This window comes from Coenobita brevimanus, chromosome 89, assembly GCF_032717465.1.
Source record: "Coenobita brevimanus isolate Jiangsu-jjx chromosome 89, ASM3271746v2, whole genome shotgun sequence".
Taxonomy (NCBI): Eukaryota; Metazoa; Arthropoda; class Malacostraca; order Decapoda; family Coenobitidae; genus Coenobita; species Coenobita brevimanus.
In genome coordinates this window covers 26,486,553-26,510,465 of record NC_137042.1, presented here as the reverse complement: position 1 = coordinate 26,510,465, position 23,913 = coordinate 26,486,553, and the positions used below count along the sequence as shown (strand labels likewise).

The 23,913-nt window shown below is 40.4% G+C and overlaps 1 protein-coding gene and 1 non-coding gene across 2 annotated transcripts; both read right to left on the bottom strand.

The window, feature by feature from the left end:
* Positions 1 to 124: 124 nt before the first annotated feature.
* On the bottom strand, positions 125 to 15,999 carry Det (baculoviral IAP repeat containing deterin). The gene is made up of 4 exons (XM_080281346.1): positions 15,843 to 15,999; positions 11,734 to 11,843; positions 5,048 to 5,165; positions 125 to 1,257 (listed from the first exon to the last, which is right to left on the bottom strand). The coding sequence occupies exons 1-4, from the start codon at positions 15,942 to 15,944 to the stop codon at positions 1,177 to 1,179; spliced, it is 411 nt and encodes a 136-aa protein (XP_080137472.1). The 5' UTR covers positions 15,945 to 15,999; the 3' UTR covers positions 125 to 1,176.
* On the bottom strand, positions 14,545 to 14,663 carry LOC145411483 (5S ribosomal RNA). The gene has a single exon (XR_013899424.1). It is a non-coding gene; the product is annotated as a 5S ribosomal RNA (ribosomal RNA).
* Positions 16,000 to 23,913: the final 7,914 nt, after the last annotated feature.

The window sequence follows — 23,913 nt, the reverse complement described above, 5'->3', positions numbered from 1 at the left end:
GGCAAGCGGGAACGTTACCACTGCGCGTGAGCGCACGCATGCACATGCACAGAAGGGAAATCTATATACTTCATGAACTATAGTTAAAAGTTCTGCTTTATTGTAACCATGTAGTTTAACAAAAACTGTATACAGTAAAACTTCACCATATTGGACACTCTTTATCAGGCACCTAAAACTGTCCACTTTCTTCTCTTATAGTCTCAGACTTGGTCAAATACAACTTCAGGCTCTGGGTCCTCATGGACCAGAAAGAGAGTACATGTGACTGGCTGTTATCATCACTATAATATAATCAAGTTCATTAATGAACATGCACATTTCTTCCTTACTACAATATGCTAATATGGATAGTGTCTTACACTCATGCAGTTGTGCCAGGCTTTTCCAAGATACACTAATATTGAAATGTAGACCAACATAATCATAGAATTCCAATTCAGTGAAAATTAAATTACAGTATACTAAACTTTAATTAAGTCAAAACTAGTGTAAATTAAGTTCAAACTAGTCTAATATACTGTACTGAGGTTTAACTGTATTCCAAGGTTATAAGACTAGATTAACAGGGGATATTTTTTGTTGGAGTATATTCCACAGGGATTTGTATGGTAATGTTATTATGGATACTGTGCAAAAGAGCAAAGATTTTTGCAGGCTTGAATGGTGACTGAATGGATGCGTGGAATTTAAGACTGATGCTCTGCTGATACCTACTTTTGCTTGTCAATTTTATTTTCCAGAATCTGGATACAGTATTTACCATTCCACATGATGCAGAACAAAAAGAGAATGAGGATAAGGATTATCAGAGACCATATTAATTATAATACTCTTAACGACTCTCACTAATCCCATGGAGTGGATAGGAAAACAAATAGGGATACACAAAAGTATAAGTTACTACAGTGTTTTAATCGCAGTACAGTGTATGACAATACTGGCAGTGTCTGGAGAGCAGCTTCCCTTCTCACAGTGGTATTTAATAAGTTGCTTTATTTACAGCACAATAATTACTGCACTAGTACTGAATAGTAATTGTGCTTTAGATATACTAATAATAACCCTAGTAGCACAGGTTCGAACACAGTACAGTATTTTACCTGTGCTCTTATTATCTTTGATCATAAGTGGCAATTTTTATTCTTTAGGCTTTTTCTGGCACCTGGAAGTCCATTAAAAAAGATTTTTTAAGTCCTCTCGTGTCTTCTGTGCCTCTTTCTTGAACTCTTCCACTATTTTGGGGAGTATTTTTTTCTGTAAAAAATAAATAATTCAAATAGTATTAAGTATCATCATAACATTACTTTCACTTAAGAAATAGGTTGGTATGATTCACAAAGGAAAAGAGAAAGCACAAAAGGAGGAAAACTAGCTATCATCATAGCCAAGTAAAATGACCCACACAATCATTCATGCCTTCCAAATCTTTCTTATAGCTAACAAACAACAAAACTTTTTTTTTTTTTAATGCCCTAATCACCCAAATATACACGCAGAAATGGAGAACACCACCAACTGCAGGCTTGCCAACTATGTGTCTGGTAGAAGCACACATTACATTCCACAACAAGCCATCACAAACATGAAATTTCCCTACACAGCTCCATGCTCTCACACTCTTCAACCTACACCCCAACCACCCACAAACATGCCTCTTATGCAGATACCACCACCACCATAATAACCACACACCACACTGCAGACACAGCATATACACTGCAGCAGGACTACCCCAACATCCTGCAGACTTGGATTAGGGACAACCAACTGATGATCGCCCCAACCAAATCCACCACCACACTCATCACCAGCAGTAAACATGAACACAGGTACTCCCCCACATCACACTTAATATGTGTCTGCCATACATACCCTCCACTTAGATCCTTGGAGTGACATATAACACTGGATTCATCTTCAAGGACCATGGACAAGACACGAGCCAGTGCACTCCGAGATTCAGTGCACTTACAGCAACTACAGAGTCAGACTTTGGGCAACAAAAAGAAACAGTCTCCTTACTCCACAAGCAATATGCAGGATCAGTGATGTCCTTTGCCTTTCCAGCATAGGCTCACATCCTATCTAATACTCACTACAACACCTTGAATATCATACAGAGAATGCCCTATGCATCACTGCTGGCTGTACCAAAATCACTCCCACAACTCATCTACACTCTGAAATTAAAGTCTTCCCTACCTTCATATGAGGGGCACATAAATATTCTTATCTGAACCCTTTCCCATATGTTCTGATATTATCTGAACATATGGGAAAGAGCTACAGAACAGGACAATATTTGCATCAGATGGCATTTTCAGCTATTAGCATTCATTAACCCATGACCACCCTTTTCCTTCCAATGATTTTCAGGTGGTAGCTAAATTAAGCAATTCAGCTGATGCTTTACTAGGAGGAAAAACTACTAACAGAAAAGTATAGACCTGAAATTAATGTAGTTAATAATACTTAATGGATTCTTTGTTCAAACCTATAGGTTGTTTCGGTTTGTTCGCTTCAGTTTGGGGGGTTTGAGTTGTGGTCAAACAGACAATTGTTTTGGCTGGGGATTTCTTTTTGAGTTTTTATATGGGAAGGAGGGTAGTTTTTACTTTTTCTTTAGTTTTATAGTTTCAATAAAGTCCTGGTTCTTCTTTTTTATCATGTCTGTGCTGACTAAAAGGACAGTTGTAGTACCTGATGATGGCCTGAGGTGGGCCAAAAATTCAAACTGATTATGTTCATAAGAGTATTTACCATCCATCCATCCATCATCCAATCCTACACTCTCCCATGAGGAGCGTAGGAGCCCAGGGCTAGGGAGTTGGTCCCGACGTTTAAATTAAGATGAGAGTGACCAGCCTCACTCGTCCCTGAGTGGCATTACAAGAGCAAGCAACCCCAACCATCCCTTGGATATAAACCTTCACCGGCTCAATCCGACTGGAGCGCAATAATTACCCACTAAACCACCAGGCACCATAATTTGGTTATATGGTCACCACCCAGAGTAGTAAATGGTTTCCTGGTGTACAGGAAATCATTTGGCTTGTCACTTAGTGTAGAGTCACCCATAGGCAGAAGGAAGAAGAAAGAATGAAGGAAAGAAAGACAAAGAAGAGGGAGTGTAAGGTCACCCATAGCAGAAGGAGGAGGAAAGAATGAAGAAAATAATGACAGAATAGGAAGGATGGAAAAATGAAAGGAAAAGAGGAAATGGCAGACACCTGAAAACAGCACTACATCAAGTGAGTGGATGGTGAGCATCCCTACCTACCACTATATATATACAGTATATATAATATACAGTACAGGCAGACTCTGAGATACGATACCCCTATATGCGATACCCTGGCATAGCGATGGGGGTAGAAATACTGTACCACCGTATCCCGCCGAACAATGGCCAAACCCCGGTATAACATTTTTTTTTTTTTTTTTTTTACCAATTTTGATCATATTTTAGACTTAAATTTTGTGTTTATGTTGATTTATAAACTGTTTTTAGACTTGGATTAATGTGTTTTAGTCATGGGTGGGGTGAACATTGTCATTTTGGGGTACAGTTTACCGAGTCTGATTTTTTCTAGACATTTTTGATGAATTTCAGAGTTTATTTTTGGGTTTAGGTGAGTTATAAACTGCTTTTAGGCTTAGTTTAGCTTGTTTTAAAGCTATTTGAGGGTTTAGGTTGGCTAGAAACTTGTTTTTGGATTTATTTGGATGGATTTAGGACTTGGTTGGGGGGGACACCCACAGATCAAAAATGCACCCCTATACATGTTAAATCTACCCCCCGAGGTACAATACCCTGCCTAACGATGGGTTTTTACTTAATCAAGTGCATCATTAAACTGGTGTGTGTGTGTGTGTGTATATATATATATATAAATATATATATATATATATATATATATATATATATATATAATTAATCAGACCTGATCAGTGTTCTCGATGAAGGGTTGGCTGGTTTAAAAGTGAAGTAGTGTACGGCAGTGAGGGACACTGTATGGTACTTACATAAGGGCATAACACCTGAACACTGAGTGAAGAAATGTTGAAGATGCATGCAGCCGAAATGAGCATCTTAAGGCCAGTACAGTGGTTGTTTTGAGAATTTCTATATATGAAATAAGCAAGAATGGAATGGGCTATATGCAAGATTGGGTATTAAGGAAAGAAAAGAATTCAAGCTGCACAGTGGAGAAAAGAAACAGAGGAGGTATGGATGTACAAAGAATGCCGGAAAACAGGAACACGAGCTGTTGTTGTTGTTGCTGTTGAGCAACCCCAGTCTGTCTGGTCAGGCAGATCCATCCACTGCAGGCAAGAAACCAACCCTGAAGGGCCATCCCATAGAGTGATCAGCTGCCCTTGTTGTCACAATGATATCCAGGGAAGAGTGCTGAAATTTGGTTCCCAAATGGAGGCTGCATTTGTGTCACTCCACTCAGTTAACAGGGGCTTGAAAGCAGGCTCCATACATCCCATTATTTGGTTATATGGTTACCATCCAGCACTGGATGGATTAAAAGAAACTATTAGGTTTGTCACTCCGTGTACAGTAGTGCCACCTGAAGTGGAAAGAAGAGTAATGAACAGTGACCAAAAAGATGGTAAAAACAGCAAAAGAAGAGGGCAAACACACACACACACACACACACACACACACACACACACACACACACACAAATAAATAATAAATAAATAATAAAGTGAAGGAAGGGGTACAAAACACTACATGAAGTGAGTAGATGATGGTTGCCACCACCTACCACTTAACACAAGGAGTATTTGCTAATAATATACTGTAACTTAACTGACAGCTAATGCTGGAAGAATTAGAACTCCAGAAATCACTGGGTTGTATAAAGTAACAAGTACAGTATTCTGTCACCACCTTCAACACTCCTAATGCTAAAATCATTTATTATGCACCGTGTCAAACTCATGAAGAGACACATGGGTGCATGATAGGCAGGGATACTGCACTACAGAATGGAGAGTTCTCCATTCCCAAAATTACTACTGTACTCACTGTGAGGTTCAGCATCCGGTGCATTTCAAGTTCATGTGCATCTTGCAAAGTGATTTCACTGTTGGGTTTGTTGAGCTGGATAAACTGGCAGTATGGTGCATGAATCTTGTGTTCCTCCCTGGGATTATACATGGTATCAGTCAAGACCAATGGGCAAAATGAAATAAATATATTTATTTACATTTATGAAAAAAAACTCTAATGTAAATGAAGTTGCTGAATAAATAAGTATAGGTTAAAAAAAATGAAGAAAAGATACTGAGGAAATAGGGAATGATGAGAAAAAGGGCAAAACAAAATAAAGTAAGTTATGGACAGAAAACTGCAAAAATTTTAAGAACAACTGTTTCACACTTCCTTTTTGACAGCCAGTTTTTGGGAAGTGTCAAACTGCCACTAACCATTTACATTACAAGGAGACTGTGGAATATCCCCATGTGTAACAAGTGCAAGTTTACCTGCTGGAGCATATAGTACATTATGACCAGATGCCCTTCCTGATATCAACCAACACATCATGGGTGGGTCTGAATACTCAGCCCCTAGGTCAATGGCATGCACTCTCCCTCAGTGAGGCTTATATTCTTCCTGCATTCACCAGCACATCTACCATGAGTAAATTTACAGCAAAAGTCCTTTAATCTGACCACCAGTAAACTGAATATCCCAAGACACTGAATTTTTTGAGACACCATGGTAGTTTTAAAGAATACTGTAGTGATAATATACTTTTAAGTGCAGTAATAAATTTAAGTGTACTGAGATAAAATTACCTACAGTAGTTAATGTTGAGTGAAGTGAGTGATAACTAAGTGAATCAAGTGGATTTTTTCTCTGGGCTTCATCTATGAATTTATCTGGCTTGGATTTGCTCTTGGATGTACCCGTATGCAACTAATCAGCTACACTTCTATGTATTTCCGGTGAGTAAAATAATAACGCATATCATTATACGTGTTTACTTAATGATCATGAACATACAGTATTTCTAATATTTTCAGAGGTCCCTCTAAACAGCCCTCCCCCCCCCTCAAAAAAAAAAAAACAGTTACGAAAGACCCTTGGTCCCCTGTCATTCGGATAACAGGCCTTTTACTGTGTTGCATTCAGATGGTAAGACCCCAAAGTGGTACTACTGGGTCCAAGCAGCACAAGTTCTGGATCCACCCTCCTTGACTATGCCAGTGCAAAAAATATATGATCATCCTAAACTCCTTTCCTACACAAGGATTAGGTGAGATACAGCCCAAAAGAGAAAGAAAAACCCTGATAGATGGTGAACTATTGACAAGATGCCTTAATCCCGTAAGAGGTGGCCACAAACAAATCACCTCCATGTTGCCCTGTCCCTGGCCATTTCACTGCCTGCTCCCAGTTCACACACCCCTCTCTCAAATACCTCTCCACTCCATCCCTCCATCTCATCCTTGGCCTCCCTCTCCCTCTCCCCCCCCTTAACCTCACTCACGTACACTCTCCTCTTCAGTCTCTCGCTCTCCATCCTCTCCACACAGCCAAACCAACCTAATGCTTCCTATCACATCCACATCCACACCACAATGCTCCTTCACTTCCTCATTTGTCAGTCTCTCTCTCTCTCCATGTGACCCCACATGCTCCTCTCAAATAACCAATTTCTGCTGCTCTCACCCTTTGTGTCCCTTCAACAAGGTCCAAGCTTCACTTCCATATGTCAACGTTGGTATCACAATACTGTCATACAGTAACTTTTTCCCTTTCATGCTCACTTCCCTGTTTCTTATGACTTTTTTCAAAGAACCAGCAACCTTTCTTCCTTGTTGTACCCTTTCAGCACTTCACTCTCTGAACTTACTCATCACATTACCCAATTACTTCCATACACTCATATTTTCCATTTCCTCTTCATCCAACCTCATTGTACATTCAGTGACTTCATTTCTCTCGAAGACCATAACTTTACCCTTCCCTACATTCATCTTTAGGTTCCGTTTCTTACACACACTCCCAAACTCATTCACCAAGCCTTGCAGCTCCCCTTCATCTTCACTTAACAACACAGTATCATCTGCAAACAACAGTACAGGGAAATTCCACACACTGCCCTCTCATTAGTACTGCTCCAACATCCACTGCCCTACCATGTATCTCTTTTATAACTTCATTATACAGATAGAACAGCCATGGAGACATGACACATCCCTGTTTCAACCCAAAATTAGAAAAATTCACTCAGTTCACTATCCACATGCACTGCAGCCTTAGCACCCTCATATATACTCTTCACAGCATTCAACAACTTCCCATCTACTCCATTTATTCTTAATACTTTCCACAATCCTTGTCTATCCACCCTGTCATGTGCTTTTTTCAACTCCATGAAGACTGCATACAACTTCTTTCCCTTCTCTAGAAACTTTTCCACTAAAGACCTAAGAATGAATATCTGGTCTACACAACCTCTTCCCCTCCTAAAACCTCCCTGCAATTCTCCAACTAATTTCTCTGTTATTTCCCTAACTGTGTCGATAAGTATCCTACCATATACTTTTCCTATTACACTGAGAAGACAAATGCCCCTGTGATTACCACACACTTCTTTTTCCCCTTTTCCTTTGTACAGGGGAATATTTATAACTGACTTCCAATCCTCCAGGACTTTATCCTCCTCCCAGGCCAATCTGCACATCTTCCGCATCCATTGTACTACTGTCTCTCACCCATGCTTCAACATTTCACCACTGTCTATTGAAATAATATCTATCTATCTATATATATATATATATATATATATATAGGTGCCATCCCAAAGTTCCAGTAATTTGAACAGAGGGAGCCAACCATTTGCAGTTTTGCCTTTTGCCGCTAGGAGAAGTCAGCAGCACTCCTTGTGCGTCAGTGTGGCCCCAGCCATGTCTGTGAGCAGACATGTTGTTGAGCTATGCTTACTATTGTAATATGGTGTGTAGGTGGTTTGGAGGTTTTGCAATGGCGGACCAATGGCGCAGCAATATCAAGTCGATGTTGATCGTTTTTTTCTTGTTCACAAGGAATTCATCCCACCCGGTCAATCTGTCAGCGGAAGAACAAGGACTGGGTCCTGCATCATGACAACGCCACCACCCACACATCAGTTGTTGTCTGGTGGATCCTGGCTTCCACAAACATGGTAGTCATTCCCCATCTCCCTATTCGCCTGACCTTGTCCCCTGTGAGTTTTTCTTGTTTTCCAAGTTGAAATTATGACTGAAAGGGCATTGATATGACTCAATTGAGGAGATCCAGACAGAATCACAGGAGGTGCTCAAGACCATCACGCCTGAAGCCTTCCAGGGATGCATGGACTCAGGGAAAAAACGCTGGGACCACTGTATACATGCCCAAGGCGACAGTGAGAACTAGGAGGTAAGGTAACTTATTTTCCTACAATATTTAAATTACTGGAACTTTTAGGTAGCACCTCGTACATTATATATACATATACTGTATATACATATATGGCTGATAATTTTGTGTACACAACTGCATCTATGACCGAGGCTTCAACTAAACTTGTAGCCTTCTGTCATCACTCCTCTTTCAAGTTCTTACCCTCTCTAGATAGCTAAAATCTCAAGTTACCTATTACAGGAAGTCTCAGAAGTAGTCTGTCTTATAGAAAAGAGCTGCTTACTGTACAGTACTTCAGTGCAACACAAGAAAATGACAGCTCGGAAAAAGATGACTGTCAGACAGCTCCTATCTCTTCAAGGCGCTGAGTACCACTGCTGGTCTGCTGCTCCACAGTATTGCACCAGAACAAGCTGGCAAACGTTTCAGTAGGTCAGCAAGATACTTAGGTTCACCAAACGAAAGAACCTTGAAAGCCATAAGACAAAGTTTAAATTCAATGCTTTTATTGACAACCTTGGTGGAAGACCAAAACCAAACCTTGCAGCTCTATTTAGGACCAACTGAACCTACTTTAACTAATAAATTGGGAGGTCAATAATGCAATGCAATAATCAACATGAGACAAGGTACCTGAGTGAACTAATGCCAACAGGCAGTGTCTGTTCATTAACTATTTTGCAAAACAGAGATTTCTCATGCGCAGATTACAGCTTCTTGCAATCTGCTTAACATGCTCCTTGTAGCCTAATTCTGAATCAAAGTAAATTCCCAAGTTTCAAACAGTTGTTGCTGAACGAAGCTGTGATTCACCAAAATAAACGATCAACAAGTGCTCTGCATCACAACCTCTTCCATTTCCTTGGATGATGATGATCTTAGTTTTATTATCATTTAGCTTAAGTTTTTCTTAACCATCCAGACATATATATATATTAGCCATCAGGTGTTTCATTTTTATCTTAGTACCAGCAATATTTGTTATCATCACATAAAGCTGAGTGTCATTAGCATACAAGAGAAGGGCAACATTGTGTGCAACAAGCAGACATAACAAACTGCTGGTGTATGTGGTGAAATGAACTGGACCTAATACGAGTACTGATCCCAGAGGAACCTTGTACAGCAAGGGAATGCATATAAATAGATTCTTGATGATAATGTGATGACAGCACTGTGTTCATGGACAAATGAAAGAGCAGACCTGTTTTTCCAGACATGTGCAGGTAGCTGTTACTGAATTGTTATTATTATTATTATTATTATTATTATAAGGTTTATGGCATTCATGGATCTGGAAAAAGCATTTGACAAAGTAGACAGAGATGGAGCATGTGTAAGGGTTAATGAGCATCTAGGTGAATGGTTCACGATCAGTCTGGGCGTGTGAAAAGGTGGTGTGATGTCCCCATGGTTGTTCACTATATACAGCCTATAGATGGGGTGATGAGAGACGTAGCTACAAACATAAGTAATGGAGAGGGGGATGGCACTGGTAATGAATGGTGATGGATGAAATATCTCAAAAGTGTTGTAAGCTAATGATGCAGTACTACTTGCAAATACCGGACAGGAACTTGGTAGAACAGTGCAGAGTTTTGCTGATACTTGTGAGCGTCGTGCCTTGAGAGTAAATGCCGAAAGGAGTAAAGTGATGGTTACTGAGAGAGAAGGTGACTCCTGGCATGATGTTACAGTGAATGGAGAGAGACTGGAAATGGTGAGAGAGTTCAAATACCTGGGTACAGGGACTGAAAAGAAAGGAAAATATGCAAAAGAAGTGGAAAGTAGAGTGACACAAGGAAGGAAAGTAGCTGATGCAATGAAGGCCTTGATAAAAAACAAAGGCTTGAGTGTTGCAGCTGCACAAGGCTTACATAAAGATGTGTTAGTACCAACTTTAACATATGGATGTGTGGTATGAAAATGAAAGTCAAGAGCAAGAGCAGTGGAGATGGGATTGCTGAGGAATGTACAGTATGTGGAGTACAGAGAGTGGATACGATACAAATTAATGTGATTCGTGAAAGATGTGGAGTGAGGAAGTCTGTGGACACCAGAATCGAAGAGAGTGTACTAAGATGGTATGGTCATGTGGAGAGAATGGATAACAACAGAGTGGTGAAAATGGTATATCTGAGTGAAACTGAAGGAGGGAGGAGGTGAGGCAGGCCAAGGAGAAGGTGGAGAGATATGGTGGATGAGTGTGTGAGGAAGAGAGGTTTGGAAGTCGATGAGGATAGGGGACTAACAAGAGATCGAGCTGGCTGGATAATTATTGTGAGGAGAAGTGCATGATCAGGGATTTGGCAGCCTATTTTAACATGACAGCATTAGGACTGACTATCGGATATGTTTATGTGAAGCCACAGAACGTGGTGAATGTTTTTGGCGTATCAGATAGAGCCAGGATTCCAGGGGGCTTGAATGATGAGTGAACGGAAGCTTGGCCCATTGGATTGGGCAAATTTAGTCTGTCTGGACATTGGTACTCCTCACCCTCCCCTAGGGTGGGAAAGGAGGTCAGGATGATGATGATGATGATGGATTATTATTCATCCATCCATCCATCATCCAATCCTACATTGCCCCATGAGGAGTGTAGGAGCCCAGGGCTAGGGAGTTGGTCCTGACATTTAAGATGAGAGTGACCAGCCTCACTCATCCCTGAGTGGCATTACATGAGCAATCAACCCCAACCATCCCTTAGATATAAACCTTCACCGGCTCAATCCGATTGGAGAGCAATAATTACCCACTAAACCACCAGGCGCCAAAATTTGGTTATATGGTTACCACCCAGCATAGTAAATGGTTTCCTGGTACACAGGAAACCATTTGGCTTGTCACTCAGTGTAGAGTCACCCACAGGCTGAAGGAAGTGGAAAGAATGAAGGAAAGAAAGACAGAAGAGGGAGTGTAAAGTTACCCGTAGGCAGAAGGACAAGGAAAGAAAGACAAGAAGAAAATAGAGGGAAAGAAGGATGGAGAGGAAAGGTAATATTATTATTATTATTACTAGTGGTAGCAGTAGCAGCTGTAGTAGTCCATTGCATGCAAGCATGTTGGAGCCTTTATAAACAATATGATGATTGTTATTTACTAGTTTACCATGAACAATTATTCACTGATTTCATAATTAACGTTATTATAAATGAAATACACATAAAATACACAATTATTTTGCATAATGTAGCCTCAGCAAGAAACTTGAATTATCTGGGATACACAACCTGGGACTGCAGCGATTATCTGGTACCGAAAAGGTTAATGGTTTTAAAACAGCCTTCCCTTCAATATCATCCCACTGTTCTTACCAAGCACTGTCCTCCTCCTCCCACCCATCCAGTTCTTTTAAGCAGATATAGCACTTGACAAGATCTGGTTCTCTTTTGTTGCCTATGAAGTAGAAGCCAGCTGCGGCCATCTGCAAATATTTAAACACATAACGGTAACAGAAATAGAAAATCAGTCGTGAGATTTCACATATACATACCACACAACAGGAAAATACGAAAGAACACATAATACAGTACAACGGTCATATCTGCCATAGCTAATGGACACAAGTGCTACAGTAAATATCAGTATTTCAATATACAATACCGGTAGTACCGTACATCATACAGTATTAGGAAGTCAGAAGTGAAGGCAGATTAGAAAATAAATACAGTATACAAATATATAATTATAAATACAGTATTAAATTGTAACTCCAGGATTGCATATCACGTTACCAGTAATGAGAGTTACAAAAAGGGCAACTATCATGACCTGAAAAAGTACTTCTTGGAAAAAGACTGGGGAAAGGAGCTTAGGGGACAAGATTCAAATATTATATATACCGTAGAAAATTCTGTGATCTTTATGAAATAAGAGTCCAAATTACATCCCTCAGCACAAACAAACAGAAATGAAAATAAAGAATTCGTTTAATACAGAATGTAAAAAATCAAAACAAAAATGGGACTTGCTGTGGAATAGGTACAGAAGACACAATAGTAAGAGGGCACATAACAACTGTAAACAGACAAGAAAAGATTATATAAAGCTAAGGAGGGAAGCTCAGAGACAGTTTGAGGAAGACATTATAAATAAATGCAGTTATCAACCTAAGCTATTTTACAGCTACATCTGAATCAAAACCAAAGTTAACCCGTTAACTGCTCTATACAGCCTGGGCTGTTCCGAGTGCGACTGCTCAATATAGCCCTGGCCGTGCCGGTGCATTTTGAATACAGCACCAAGGTGACCAAGGCCGACACATGAAAGCATGTTGGAGCCTTCAAAACTGAAACCGAAACCGAAAATGAAAACCATACATTCCAATATCCACGGCTTTACCAAGGTAAATACTGAGCTAATATTTTGTTACTATATACTTTCGCATGTATTCTCTCAGTTCCTAAGACAAGATTTGGCCTCTGGGAAATTTCAGTTTTACCCCTATGTCTGAGGACCACAGACACCTCTAAAATCAACCATGAGCAGTTAACGCGTTAAAGATAAAATACAGTCCATTACGGATGAGGAAATCATCTATACACAAGAGAAAGATATCTGTGAAGCACTAAATAAAAACTTCCAATCAGTTTTTACAAAAGAAAATAATTTTGAAAGAGACGATATGGCACATGCATGCCCACACGTATTAGTGTACCATATATACCATACGCATATCAGAAAAAGAAGTACAGGAAGAGTTACCGTATCGCAAGTAAATTAGACAAAGGAGAAGCAAAATGGTCCTGACGAAATTTCAGGCTGGGTGCTACAGGAATGTGCAGAAGAGTTAATATTTAATATTCAAGGAATCCTTAGGTCAAGGTGAACTACCTGATACCGGTACTGTATTTGGAAGAAAGCAAACATTATTCTCCTATTCAAGAATGGGAATGGACAGAATCCACTCAACTACCGACCAGTATCACTGACCAGTGTTGTAAGATATTAGAAAAGCTGATATGAAAAGTTTGGGTAAACCATCTAGTAGAACACAGTATGATAACAGAAAGGCAGTTCGATTTTAGAAAGGGTAAATCATGTGTTACTAATCTGTTAAGCTACTATGACAGATACAGAAATATTACAGAAAAGAGAAGGACGGGTGGAGAGTATCTATTTAGATTTCAAGAAAGCATTTGACAGAGTAGTGGTAGGTGGTGGCGACCATCATCTACTCACTTGATGTAGTGCTGCCTACTTCTTCCTTAGCTTTTATCATTCTTTTTCTGTGCTTGCCCTCCTCTCTTCCTATTTCTCACTTCTTTCCTGTCACTTCTTATTGCTTTTCTTTCCATTACAGGTGGCTTTACATTGAGTGACAAGCCAAATGGTTTCCTGTAAGCCAAGAAACCATTTACAACGCTGGGTGGTAACCATATAACCAAACCATACGTGCTCCCTACGTGTCAACAAGTGGGTTGGTGAAGGGTTAGTGCCCCTCCCTGTATAACAAATAACTCAGAGTCAAATGGCCACTCCTTGCGGGATTGTGGCGTCTGGCAATAGATAGATAGATAGATTTGACAGAGTACCGCACCAAAGACTTTTATGGAAACTGTTCCATCAAGGAAGTATCCAAGACAATCTGTACTGCTGGATGCAGGATTTTCTCAGAAAAAGGGAAATAAGAACAGTATTAAGGGGAAATTACTCATCACGGAGGGAAGTGACTAATGAAGTTCCACAGGGCTCAGTGCTGGCACCAATTATGTTTGTAGTACACATTAATGACACAGATAGTAACAGTGGAAATGGAAGCTATCTAAATATGTTTGCGGATGATGCAAAAATACAAAGGAAAATTACTAACACAGATTCTTGCAAAGAGATGCAAGAAGAATTAAATAAGATTCATGAATTGAACAATAAATGGCAAATGGAATTCAATGTTGACAAGTGTCATGTGATTAAGTTTGGTAAAAGTGAGAAAAGACCATATTGGGATTATAAGTTGAGAAGATCAACCCTACACATACCAGTATCAGAATGGGAGAAGGACCTAGGAGTCCATCCATCCATTGCCAGATGCCATGTATCCCAAACGGGGTGGTCAAGGGCTTAGAGTTAATTGTTTTACAGGGAGGGGCACTAATCCTCCACCAACTCCACTTGACACGTAGGGATGCCAACAGCATCTGGTGTTCCCAGGCGGTCACCCATCCAAGTACTAACCAGACCCAACGTTGCTTAACTTCGCTGATCGGACAGGAAGCGGTGTACTCAACGTGGCATGGCCGTTGGCATGACCTAGGAGTGATTATCAATAACAGACTATCTCCAGCTGACCACACCAGTGAGAAGGTACAGTATACGTAACATGTACCGTATACATTGCTTGCTAATATGAGAACAGCATTCACATATATAAACGAAAACACGCTGAGAAAGATAATAACATCATTCATCACACCAACCCTGGCACATGCATCAGTAGTCGGGAATCTTCGTCTAAAAAAACACATAGATAAGATTGACAAAGTACAAAGGGCAGCTAAAAGATGAGTACCAAGTTTAGGGGATCTAAGCTACAAAGACTAGAAAAATTGAATTTACCAACACTACAGGAAAGAAGGAAAAAGAGACATGATTATGCTATATGAATGCATCTCAGTGAAAGAAAACAGACATAAATGTACATATAACCTACAAGGATGCATCAGTAGGAGGGCGCAGCAAAAACCTACATAAAAAGAGAGGCGATAAAGACAAGGAAATTCAGTTTCCCAAATAGGGCAATTGATCAGTGGAATGCACTACTGAATGAAACAGCATGTGCCAAAAATATTCATAAATTTAAGGATATGTATCATGAAAATGGTTTAATACACAGGACAGTACGAGCTAGACTCATTCCTGTAAAGATACAATTAGGTATGGTAAGGTAAGAACAGAAGAAAACCACAGATTTATCAGAGTATGGGCTGAAATGAGAAAATTATCAAAATTACTTAATTAGTGCTTCACAGTATAAACAGGACTGATGGACTGTTAAGAGTTTCCTAGACTGATCAGTGGACTGACATAATTATATATGCATATGGCCTGTGGTGTACACAGCCACTGAAGACTAGGCCTATGGGCTTAGATTTTATTCTAGGTAATATCAGCTTGGAAATTCTGACACTTCCGTATACAAAATGGTGAAAAATACGCTAAGCATTGATGCCGGGTTAACCTGCTACGGTACCGCAAAAAGAAATGGTTATGAGCATTTGCTGTCATTTAGGTACCGTACTACTTCAAGCTATCAAGTTTTGGATCCCATGGACTTTAACTCCTTACACCCTTACTTCTTCTTTGCTGATTCCTACAGTACCGCAGAAACAGTGATAGGCATTTGACAGGCATTAGCTGTCATTTAGGTATTACCGTAAAATTTACAGTTGTGGATACCATAGATTCTGAAACCTCTCAACCTTACTTTTTCTTTGCTGATTCCCGATTCACTACTGAATGGCCACTTCTTAAAGGTTTTTAGCCTCTTCTCTTCTAAATTCATATCAAACAAGTCTTTGTCCTTCATTCTGGAATGTACTATAATCAAATAAACAAAATCACGTTTTCCCTTCGATTTCAAAACACACACGACTCACTAACTCCACCTGGAGGCTGGAGGTTGGAACCACAGTTACCAGTCACAAGGTTAACCTGTCACTAGTTACTAAAATGATAAATGCAAAGAAAATCCATGAAATTTTTGATGAAAACCTATTCAACTCTCCCGAATGTAACTTCCATAACAAGTATTCTCTCGGTAAACGTTAAAAGTTGTTCATATATGAAAGTTATGGGAAAAAACGCTAGCAAATTTGGAAACAAAATGGGGGGCGGGGGGCCTCCTTGACCCAGAGCCAGCATGAAAACTGACTCTTGCTCTGCCTGTCTGTGGTTATTTTTTTGGCCCCCAAATTCATTAATCTATGTGTATCTATAACCAGACGTCTTATTCCCGTAGGAGGAATAATCCTCCCGAGCTATAATATCCTGCTGGCGTGACGGGAAGAGATATCTCAAGGCAGCTATACCGGTGTTATATGCACGGAGACCGCTCCCTTCTCGATTTGGCCTAAATTAACTTAAACTTATCCTAAATCAACCTAAATAAACCTAAACTAAACTAACCTTTAAACACGACTGATTCCGCAAGCTGCCTGTAACATTATCTATTTATATCTATCAATCTCTCTATATATATCTATATCTATCTATCTGAATACTGTCTATTACTGGGCACGGAAAAACAACGTGGTCTTTAACAGTGATAAATTTGAGCTGCTCAGATGTGGTCCCTTACAAAATCTAAAAAGCTCTACAGATATCTACACTGAAGATGGACAAGCCATAAGCACCAGCAGTGAGGTCAAATGCCTGGGAGTTTATCTTAGTGAAGATGAAAAATTTCAGCGCCACATTCAAGAAACAGTAAAGAAAGAAAAGTAGCTGGGTGGATACTGAGAACTTTCGGTACAAGAGAAGCGGAATGCCTTGTAACCCTATGGAAGGCTCTTGTCCAACCCATCCTGGATTACTGCAGCCAGCTCTGGTCACCCCATAAGGTTGCAGACATTCAAGCCCTAGAATCTGTCCAACGTCGCCTCACACGCCACATCAGGGGAATGAAGTCACGTGATTATTGGAGCAGGCTAAAATCCCTGAAAATGTACTCTCAGCAGACAAGGAGTGATATATGGCCATCTATGTCTGGAAGATCTTGGAGGGACTAGTTCCAAACCCATCAGGAATAGTTCTACATCCAAGTGACCGTGCTGGACGGCAGTGTGCAAGAAGAGCACCACCCAGCCAGGCACCACACAAGATTAAAACCCTCTTAGGATACAGTTTCAACATAAATGGACCAAAACTCTTTAACTGCCTCTCCAAAGTACTGAGAGACAAAAAGGGCTGCTCGGTAGAGGTCTTCAAGAGAGCTCTGGACAGATTCCTGGCGGAGATACCAGACGAACCTCCTGTCCCGGGTTACATCCAACTCTGCAGGGCAGCCTCAAACTTTGTCCCGGACTGGCTGGACCTCAAACAAAGGGGCACAGGACTGGGGTGCAGCGGTGGACCACCACCACTGTGAGGCCTTGGCATCTAGACTTCTTCAAGTAATTCAAGTAATATATATCGACCTATAGTTGCCCATAGGTCAATAAGACATCCAACTACCTTCCCGACATATTTTATAAAATGTTGGTGATAAATGGCACAATTCTTGATAACAAGCGGGTACTTTCAGCATCAACTCATTTCCTCCTGGTAGTGCATAAGCACTGAGTGGAACGGTAACTTTCAGCATAAGTCACTCCGTGCACATGACACCAGGCAGGGCGCAAAATCTCGGTCCCGAGGTCTTGAGTCAAGCACTCTACCACTGGGCCACCCTGCTACCCTTAATCCCAGAAGAGGCAGCCACATACAACTGGCCTCTAAGTCGACCTGTCCTCAACCATTAGGCTGCCCTGCCACCCTCCCTTTTTCACATCTCTCTCTACTCCATCCCTCGACTTCATTAACATAAACCTCATTTCACATCCTCTTCACCACAGAATTTACCTCAACACTTCCAATCACATCCACCTCAGTACTACAAAACTCCTTCACCTCTTCATTTGCCTGTCTCTCCCTCCATGTAACTCCACATGTTCCTCTCAGCTAATTTTCAATGCTGTTACACTTGACTTATCTCCTTCCAACAGGGTCCAAGAGGACACATGGAAAGGGATAAGAATGCAAGGCAGAGTCATCAGTGTCTGGCATGCAGCATCACTGAGAGAGAGTATGGGTGGTACTGGTAGGGATATAAGTACAGACTGGATAAACAGCCTGGAGTGGGATGGCACAGGCAAAGTAGTAATGGTCTTGAATGATATGGACAGCACAATAGGAGGGATACAGTCAAGGTGGGGTAGGCATTGAGGGAAGCGGCAAGGTAGGGGGAAGAGTAGTAGTGGCAAGAGATGGTCAACAGATCTGTGAGGAGCAGAGGAGGTTCCCTTGAGGTGAATAGTCATGTTCTGTCTTGCAGGCAAAAAGGGAGCCCAGTTTGTATCCACGGTGCTAACATTGTGATTTGATGGCACCTGCTTATGGCTAACAGCTGCTGTCCATAGAGGCATTAGACACCTTGGGCTGTGCAGAATTTGCTTACTGATTGTGAGTGCAGCCATGTGGGAACCAAGTGAGTATGAGGTGTCTCCATCATATCTTGGGTGCAAGTGCTCTACGTGGCAAGGGATATTTCATGGAATAACATTTCACATAAATGAATGAATGAAAAATATTCCATAATAAATGAATGAAAAATAACATTCCATAATGGCTCTCTCTCACCAAACGGCTGCCCTGCTAGAAGAGGTAGTGTTTTTGTCACTTAGCAGGTTCTAGCAGCCGTGGCTCAGTGGGTTAGACCCCTGACCGAAGGGTTGGAGGTTTGAGTCCACCCAAGGGTCATTGGCAGATATCAGGAAGGGCATTAGGGCATAAGGTGCTACATACTCCAAACCAAAGTCCTCTATCCGGGGGGCAACGCCTTAGCCCTTATGGAAAATAAGAAACGCGGTGTACTGTATTGAAAAAGTGGTGGAAACATATGAGGACTGTAAAACATTTACACATTATAATGGTCACTCAATGCATATGACAGTGAACACAGGTCAAACAGAAGATGTTACATTAGGTCTGTCCAAAACGAAACCAAACTTTTCTAATACTATGCCAATGAGCCAGCATAGCACGCTCATTATGTGAGTGCCATGTAATGGCGACTTTGAACTTTAGTCTAACACTAACCACATCACACCATGCCAATTAGTCATCGCAGTACCCATGATTGAGTGAATGTGTGTTTAGTGCACTTGGTTATTTTTCGCCAAGCTGAACAATGAAGGATCCTGCAAGGAAACATGTTTGCATGTAATTCTGTTTCATATTTGGAAAATCTTTTACGGAGACTTTTCAGATGTTGCAACTGGATTACGGGGAGGATTGTTTGAACCATATGCAATGTCACAAGTGGTTCCAGCTGTTCAAATTGGGAAGAACATCCACTGAAGATGATCCCAAATCTGGATGGCCTTCCACATCAACAGACAAGAATCACCTTGACAAAGTGGATGCTGTGATCTACAAAAATTGTTGCCCGACCGTCCGTGAAGTGTCCAAAGAAGAAGGCATCCATAAAAGTTTGTACCACATGATTTTAACTCAAAAATTGTAGAAGCATTGTGTTGCCACAAAATTTGTGCCACGTCTGCTGACAGATGAGCAAAAAGAGAATCATGTCACAGTCACTTAGGAACTGTTTGTTCAAATGCCAATGAAAACTTTCTGAAAAATGTCATAACAGGTGTGTGTGTACAGCTACCATGTCAAAATAAAATGGCTATTGTTTCAGTGGATTGGAATATTGTCACTGTGACCAAAAAAAAGCACATCAGATTTGCTCAAATGTGAAGGTGGTGCTGATGATCTTTTTTTTTTTTGTTCCACATGGTCAGACAGTCAATAAAGAGTTTTACTTGGACATCCTGAAGTATTTGAGGGAGGTAGTTCGAAGGAAGAGGCCTGAGCCGTGAACAAACAAAACCTAGATGCTGCATCATGACAATGCACCTGCTCATGCATTGCTCCTTATCAGTGACTTTTTGGTGAAACACGAAATGACTATCAACCCCCAGTAGCCATACTCTCCGGATATGGTCCCTGCAGACTTTTTTTTTTTTGTTCCTAAAGTTGAAATCCACCCTGAAAGGTTGCCAATTTCAGATGATAGAAGAGATAGAGGAAAATTTGCTACGAGAACTGCACACCATCCCTGAAAACATACTCTAGAACTGGAAAATATGTTGGGAATGTTGTATGAACACTGGAGGGGAGTACTGTATTTGGAAGGTGACATGTCAGATTAAGTTGTAAGTTTCCTTTTGAAATTTTTTCTTTCTGCTTTGGACAGACCTCATATGTTTGGTGTGGAGTGCAGATTGCTGACTGCTCTGCTGAGTTTTATGACGATAGAAGAGTTTATGGTAAAAGTACACTGTTGTTTAGTTAAGGAATGGGCTATGTTGCCCTGGTGATGATGGCAGCAGGAAGTGATGTTAGGCAGGAACTCATCATTCATTCATTTTCATTCATTGCCAGACGCCATATATCCCAAACGGGGTGGCCAAGGGCTTAGAGTTAATTGTTTTTACAGGGAGGGGCACTTATCCTCCACCAACCCCACTTGACACGTAGGGAGAACGTTATGCCAACAGCATCTGGTGTTCCCAGGCGGTCACCCATCCAAGTACTAACCAGACACAAAGGAACTACTTTAACAAATATAGCAATTGTTTACCAATTTGTTCTGGACAGAAACATGATTAAGCAATGGTACCAATATAATCAACAAATACCTCTCGATTCCTTCTCTATCCCTCCCAAAGAGTGGTGGACTTCAGTTTGAAGGAAATTTTGGCTTACAGTCCACTGGGCTCAGTTTAAGATGAACCTGAAGTCACAAAAACAACCTAGTTTTTTACTTATACTACTGTATGTTCACAAAAGTGTTGGAAGTGACACAACAACAATAACCGGGCAATCCTCTGCATTATCTATTTCCAGTTCTCATGTTACTAATAAACCTATCTTCCTCTCTCTGCAAGCATATAATCAAGGTAAACTTCTTTTACTTCCTCAGCAATCTATGATTAAAATCCAATATCTTTAATTTCTGGCACTGTTGAGGAGTTAAAAATAATTCCAGCCATTCACTGTACATCTTTCTGTCCGCAATTTTAATTACTTTCACATAATTAGTTTCTCAACACTCACTTTTCCAACACTGTCAATATATTTTACCTCTGGAACACCAAACAACCAATTACATAATTCATGGAACTTCCATTTAAAACACCCATCACAAGCATAATTTCATGGCATGTTAATTCATTCAACCCAGCTGACTTCAAAACCTATTCCTCTTCCATACCTTGGTCATAAGATGCACAGGCAATTACCAGAGCCATTTCCACAATCTGGAACCTAAATCTAACAAGATGCACATTGTCAGCAAGGACATACAGCTCTGTAACTGTTGCTTTAATAATGCCTGGTGGTGGTACTTGCTGATATCAAGTGAAAAGACCTACAAATGCTAGCATGGTTAATGATCTCTAAGTGCAAAATAGAAACATTCATAATCACTTATTCCTCTCCTCCATTAATCAACAACCATGGTTTGAAATTTCCTCTTTACTGAGTCTGGCCTTACACATAAGACACCCTCCAAGTTATCCAGATCACTCCCTCTCATCTCCGTTTTGCAAAATACCATCACACCACAATCCTCCTTCCCTACACAAACCTGCACTACTGTAGGCTACCTCTACTCTTGTTCACGCTTCCTTCACATTTCACACACATACCACACTCATTCAAACCTTACATTACTGGAACATGGGCATGTATGGGATCCAGCTCTGAGTCTTCAGTAGGCTTCAGAGGAGAGAATCATTAGAGTAGTGATTCCCAGTCCCATAATGCTCTTTAATTTAGAGATTATTTGTAATATACAGAAATATAATAAAGATGATACAATAATACTGTATTCAAAAGAAAAATATATACTGTCTATGGCACAATCTTCATTGAGTCTTCTCGTTTCCTCTTTGGGACTGTACATAACCAACGTGAACATTTCATGACCAATGTCATATAAACATGTGTGAGCTGTGAATTACCTTATGGAAGTATTACAAGATGCACAATCTACAGCTATGACTACAGTTAACTATTTGCCCGGGGGAAAAAAAAAAAAAAAAAAAAAAATCTCAAACCTCATTCGACTTTTTCCAAAATATCCCCATGTTCTTATTCCATACACAGAATATTATTAGCTACCGTCACTTAACATCAGTGGTCATGGAAACTGGACTTCAGTTTCAAAAAACAAAATCTATTAATATAAGTTAATGTTTGTATGTTCATCATAATCCTGAACAAACAATCATCATCATCTTTACACACCAGTATACTGTATTACCCTCTAAAATGCTGGGGACCAACCACACCTCTCCAGGCATTACATCTATAAGAAATCATTTATTACTTGTGAATCATATACAATAAAAGTCCTCTAATCCGGCCACCAATAATCCGAAAATCCCAATACTCCAAATTTGTCAAGGCAAAAATTTTCTAATTTTTCTGGTCTTTTTAAATTTTTCTGGAATTTTTCCAATTTCTCTGGGCTTCATCTAAGGATTTTTCTGGTTTGGACTTGCCATTGGACTTGGATGTACCTGCCTGCAACTATTCACTTACACTTTTATGTATTTTTGGTGAGTAAAACAATAATCCATGTTGTGTATATGTACGCAACGATTTATCTTTTTCTGAACTTAACTCTTCTGATTTCTCTACTCTCTGGCTTCGGCTTTCTTGTCATTCTCTGACTAAATATATCTGCATCGTTTACTTATCTCCGAATTCTACCGACTATGAAAAATTCATTGACTATCTTACTTCTACGGTGGAACACATTCTATCTATTTCTCCTTTCTCTGAAATCTCCATTCTAGGAGATTTCAGTGCTCACCACCACCTCTGGCTCTCCTCTCCTCTCACTGATCCACTTGGTGAACAAGCCTACATCTTTTCTATCCTTAATGACCTACAGCAGCTTGAGCAGCACCCTACCCATATCCCTGACTGCCTTGGAGAGAGTTCCAACATACCTGACCTCTTCCTTACAACTAATCTTTCTACTTACACTGTTAATCTTTCTTCTCTGTTGGGCTCCTCCAATCACAACCTTATTACCTTAACCTGTCCTATTGCTCCGGTACGGCCTGTGGACCCTCCAAAGAAACGTTGTCTATGGCACTTTGGAGCTGCAGATTGGGAGGCCTTCAGGCAGTACTTCTTTGCTTTTCCATGGAATGATTATTGCTTCCATGGCCAGGAGCCATCTGAGTGTGCCTTGCGCATTACAGAGGTTATTCTCTCAGCACGGAAGCATACATTCCCTTCTCATATCCTTTGACCAATGCAAGAAAGCCTTGGTTTAATCACGCTTGTTCTAATGATGTCCGCAACAAGGAGAGGGTCTATAAAAGGTAACAGAGTCAACCCACCCCTGAATCACATCTTGTTTATGTTTCTGCCAGGAATTGTGCTACGTCTGTTCTTCGCTCAGCTAAAAATAATTTCATCCGTACTAAATGCTCTCAACCCTCCAATTTGAATTCTTCCCGTTCCTTCTGGCACCTTGCCAAAAACCTTTCTAACAACTTTACCTTATCATCCTTCCCTCCTTTTTTCTATTCTGATGGCTCTGTAGCTATTTCTTCTACTGATAATGCAGATCTCTTCACTCAGACTTGCTCTTCCAATTCCACCTTAGATGATTCCAGTGCTGTTCCTCCATCACTTCCTCCCTCAGACGTCCTCATGGCTGACATTAAAATCTCTTCAGCTGATGTATTTTCTGCCATCACTGGCCTCAA

Excerpts from the sequence above, each read along its gene's own strand:
- Det (XM_080281346.1), bottom strand. The coding sequence starts at position 15,944 with ATGAAGGACAAAGACTTGTTTGATATGAATTTAGAAGAGAAGAGGCTA. Across the intron at positions 5,166-11,733 it reads GAGGAGGAGGACAGTGCTTG|GGAGGAACACAAGATTCATG; the intron begins GTAAGAACAGTG and ends GTATAATCCCAG. Across the intron at positions 1,258-5,047 it reads ACCGGATGCTGAACCTCACA|AAAAAAATACTCCCCAAAAT; the intron begins GTGAGTACAGTA and ends TATTTTTTACAG.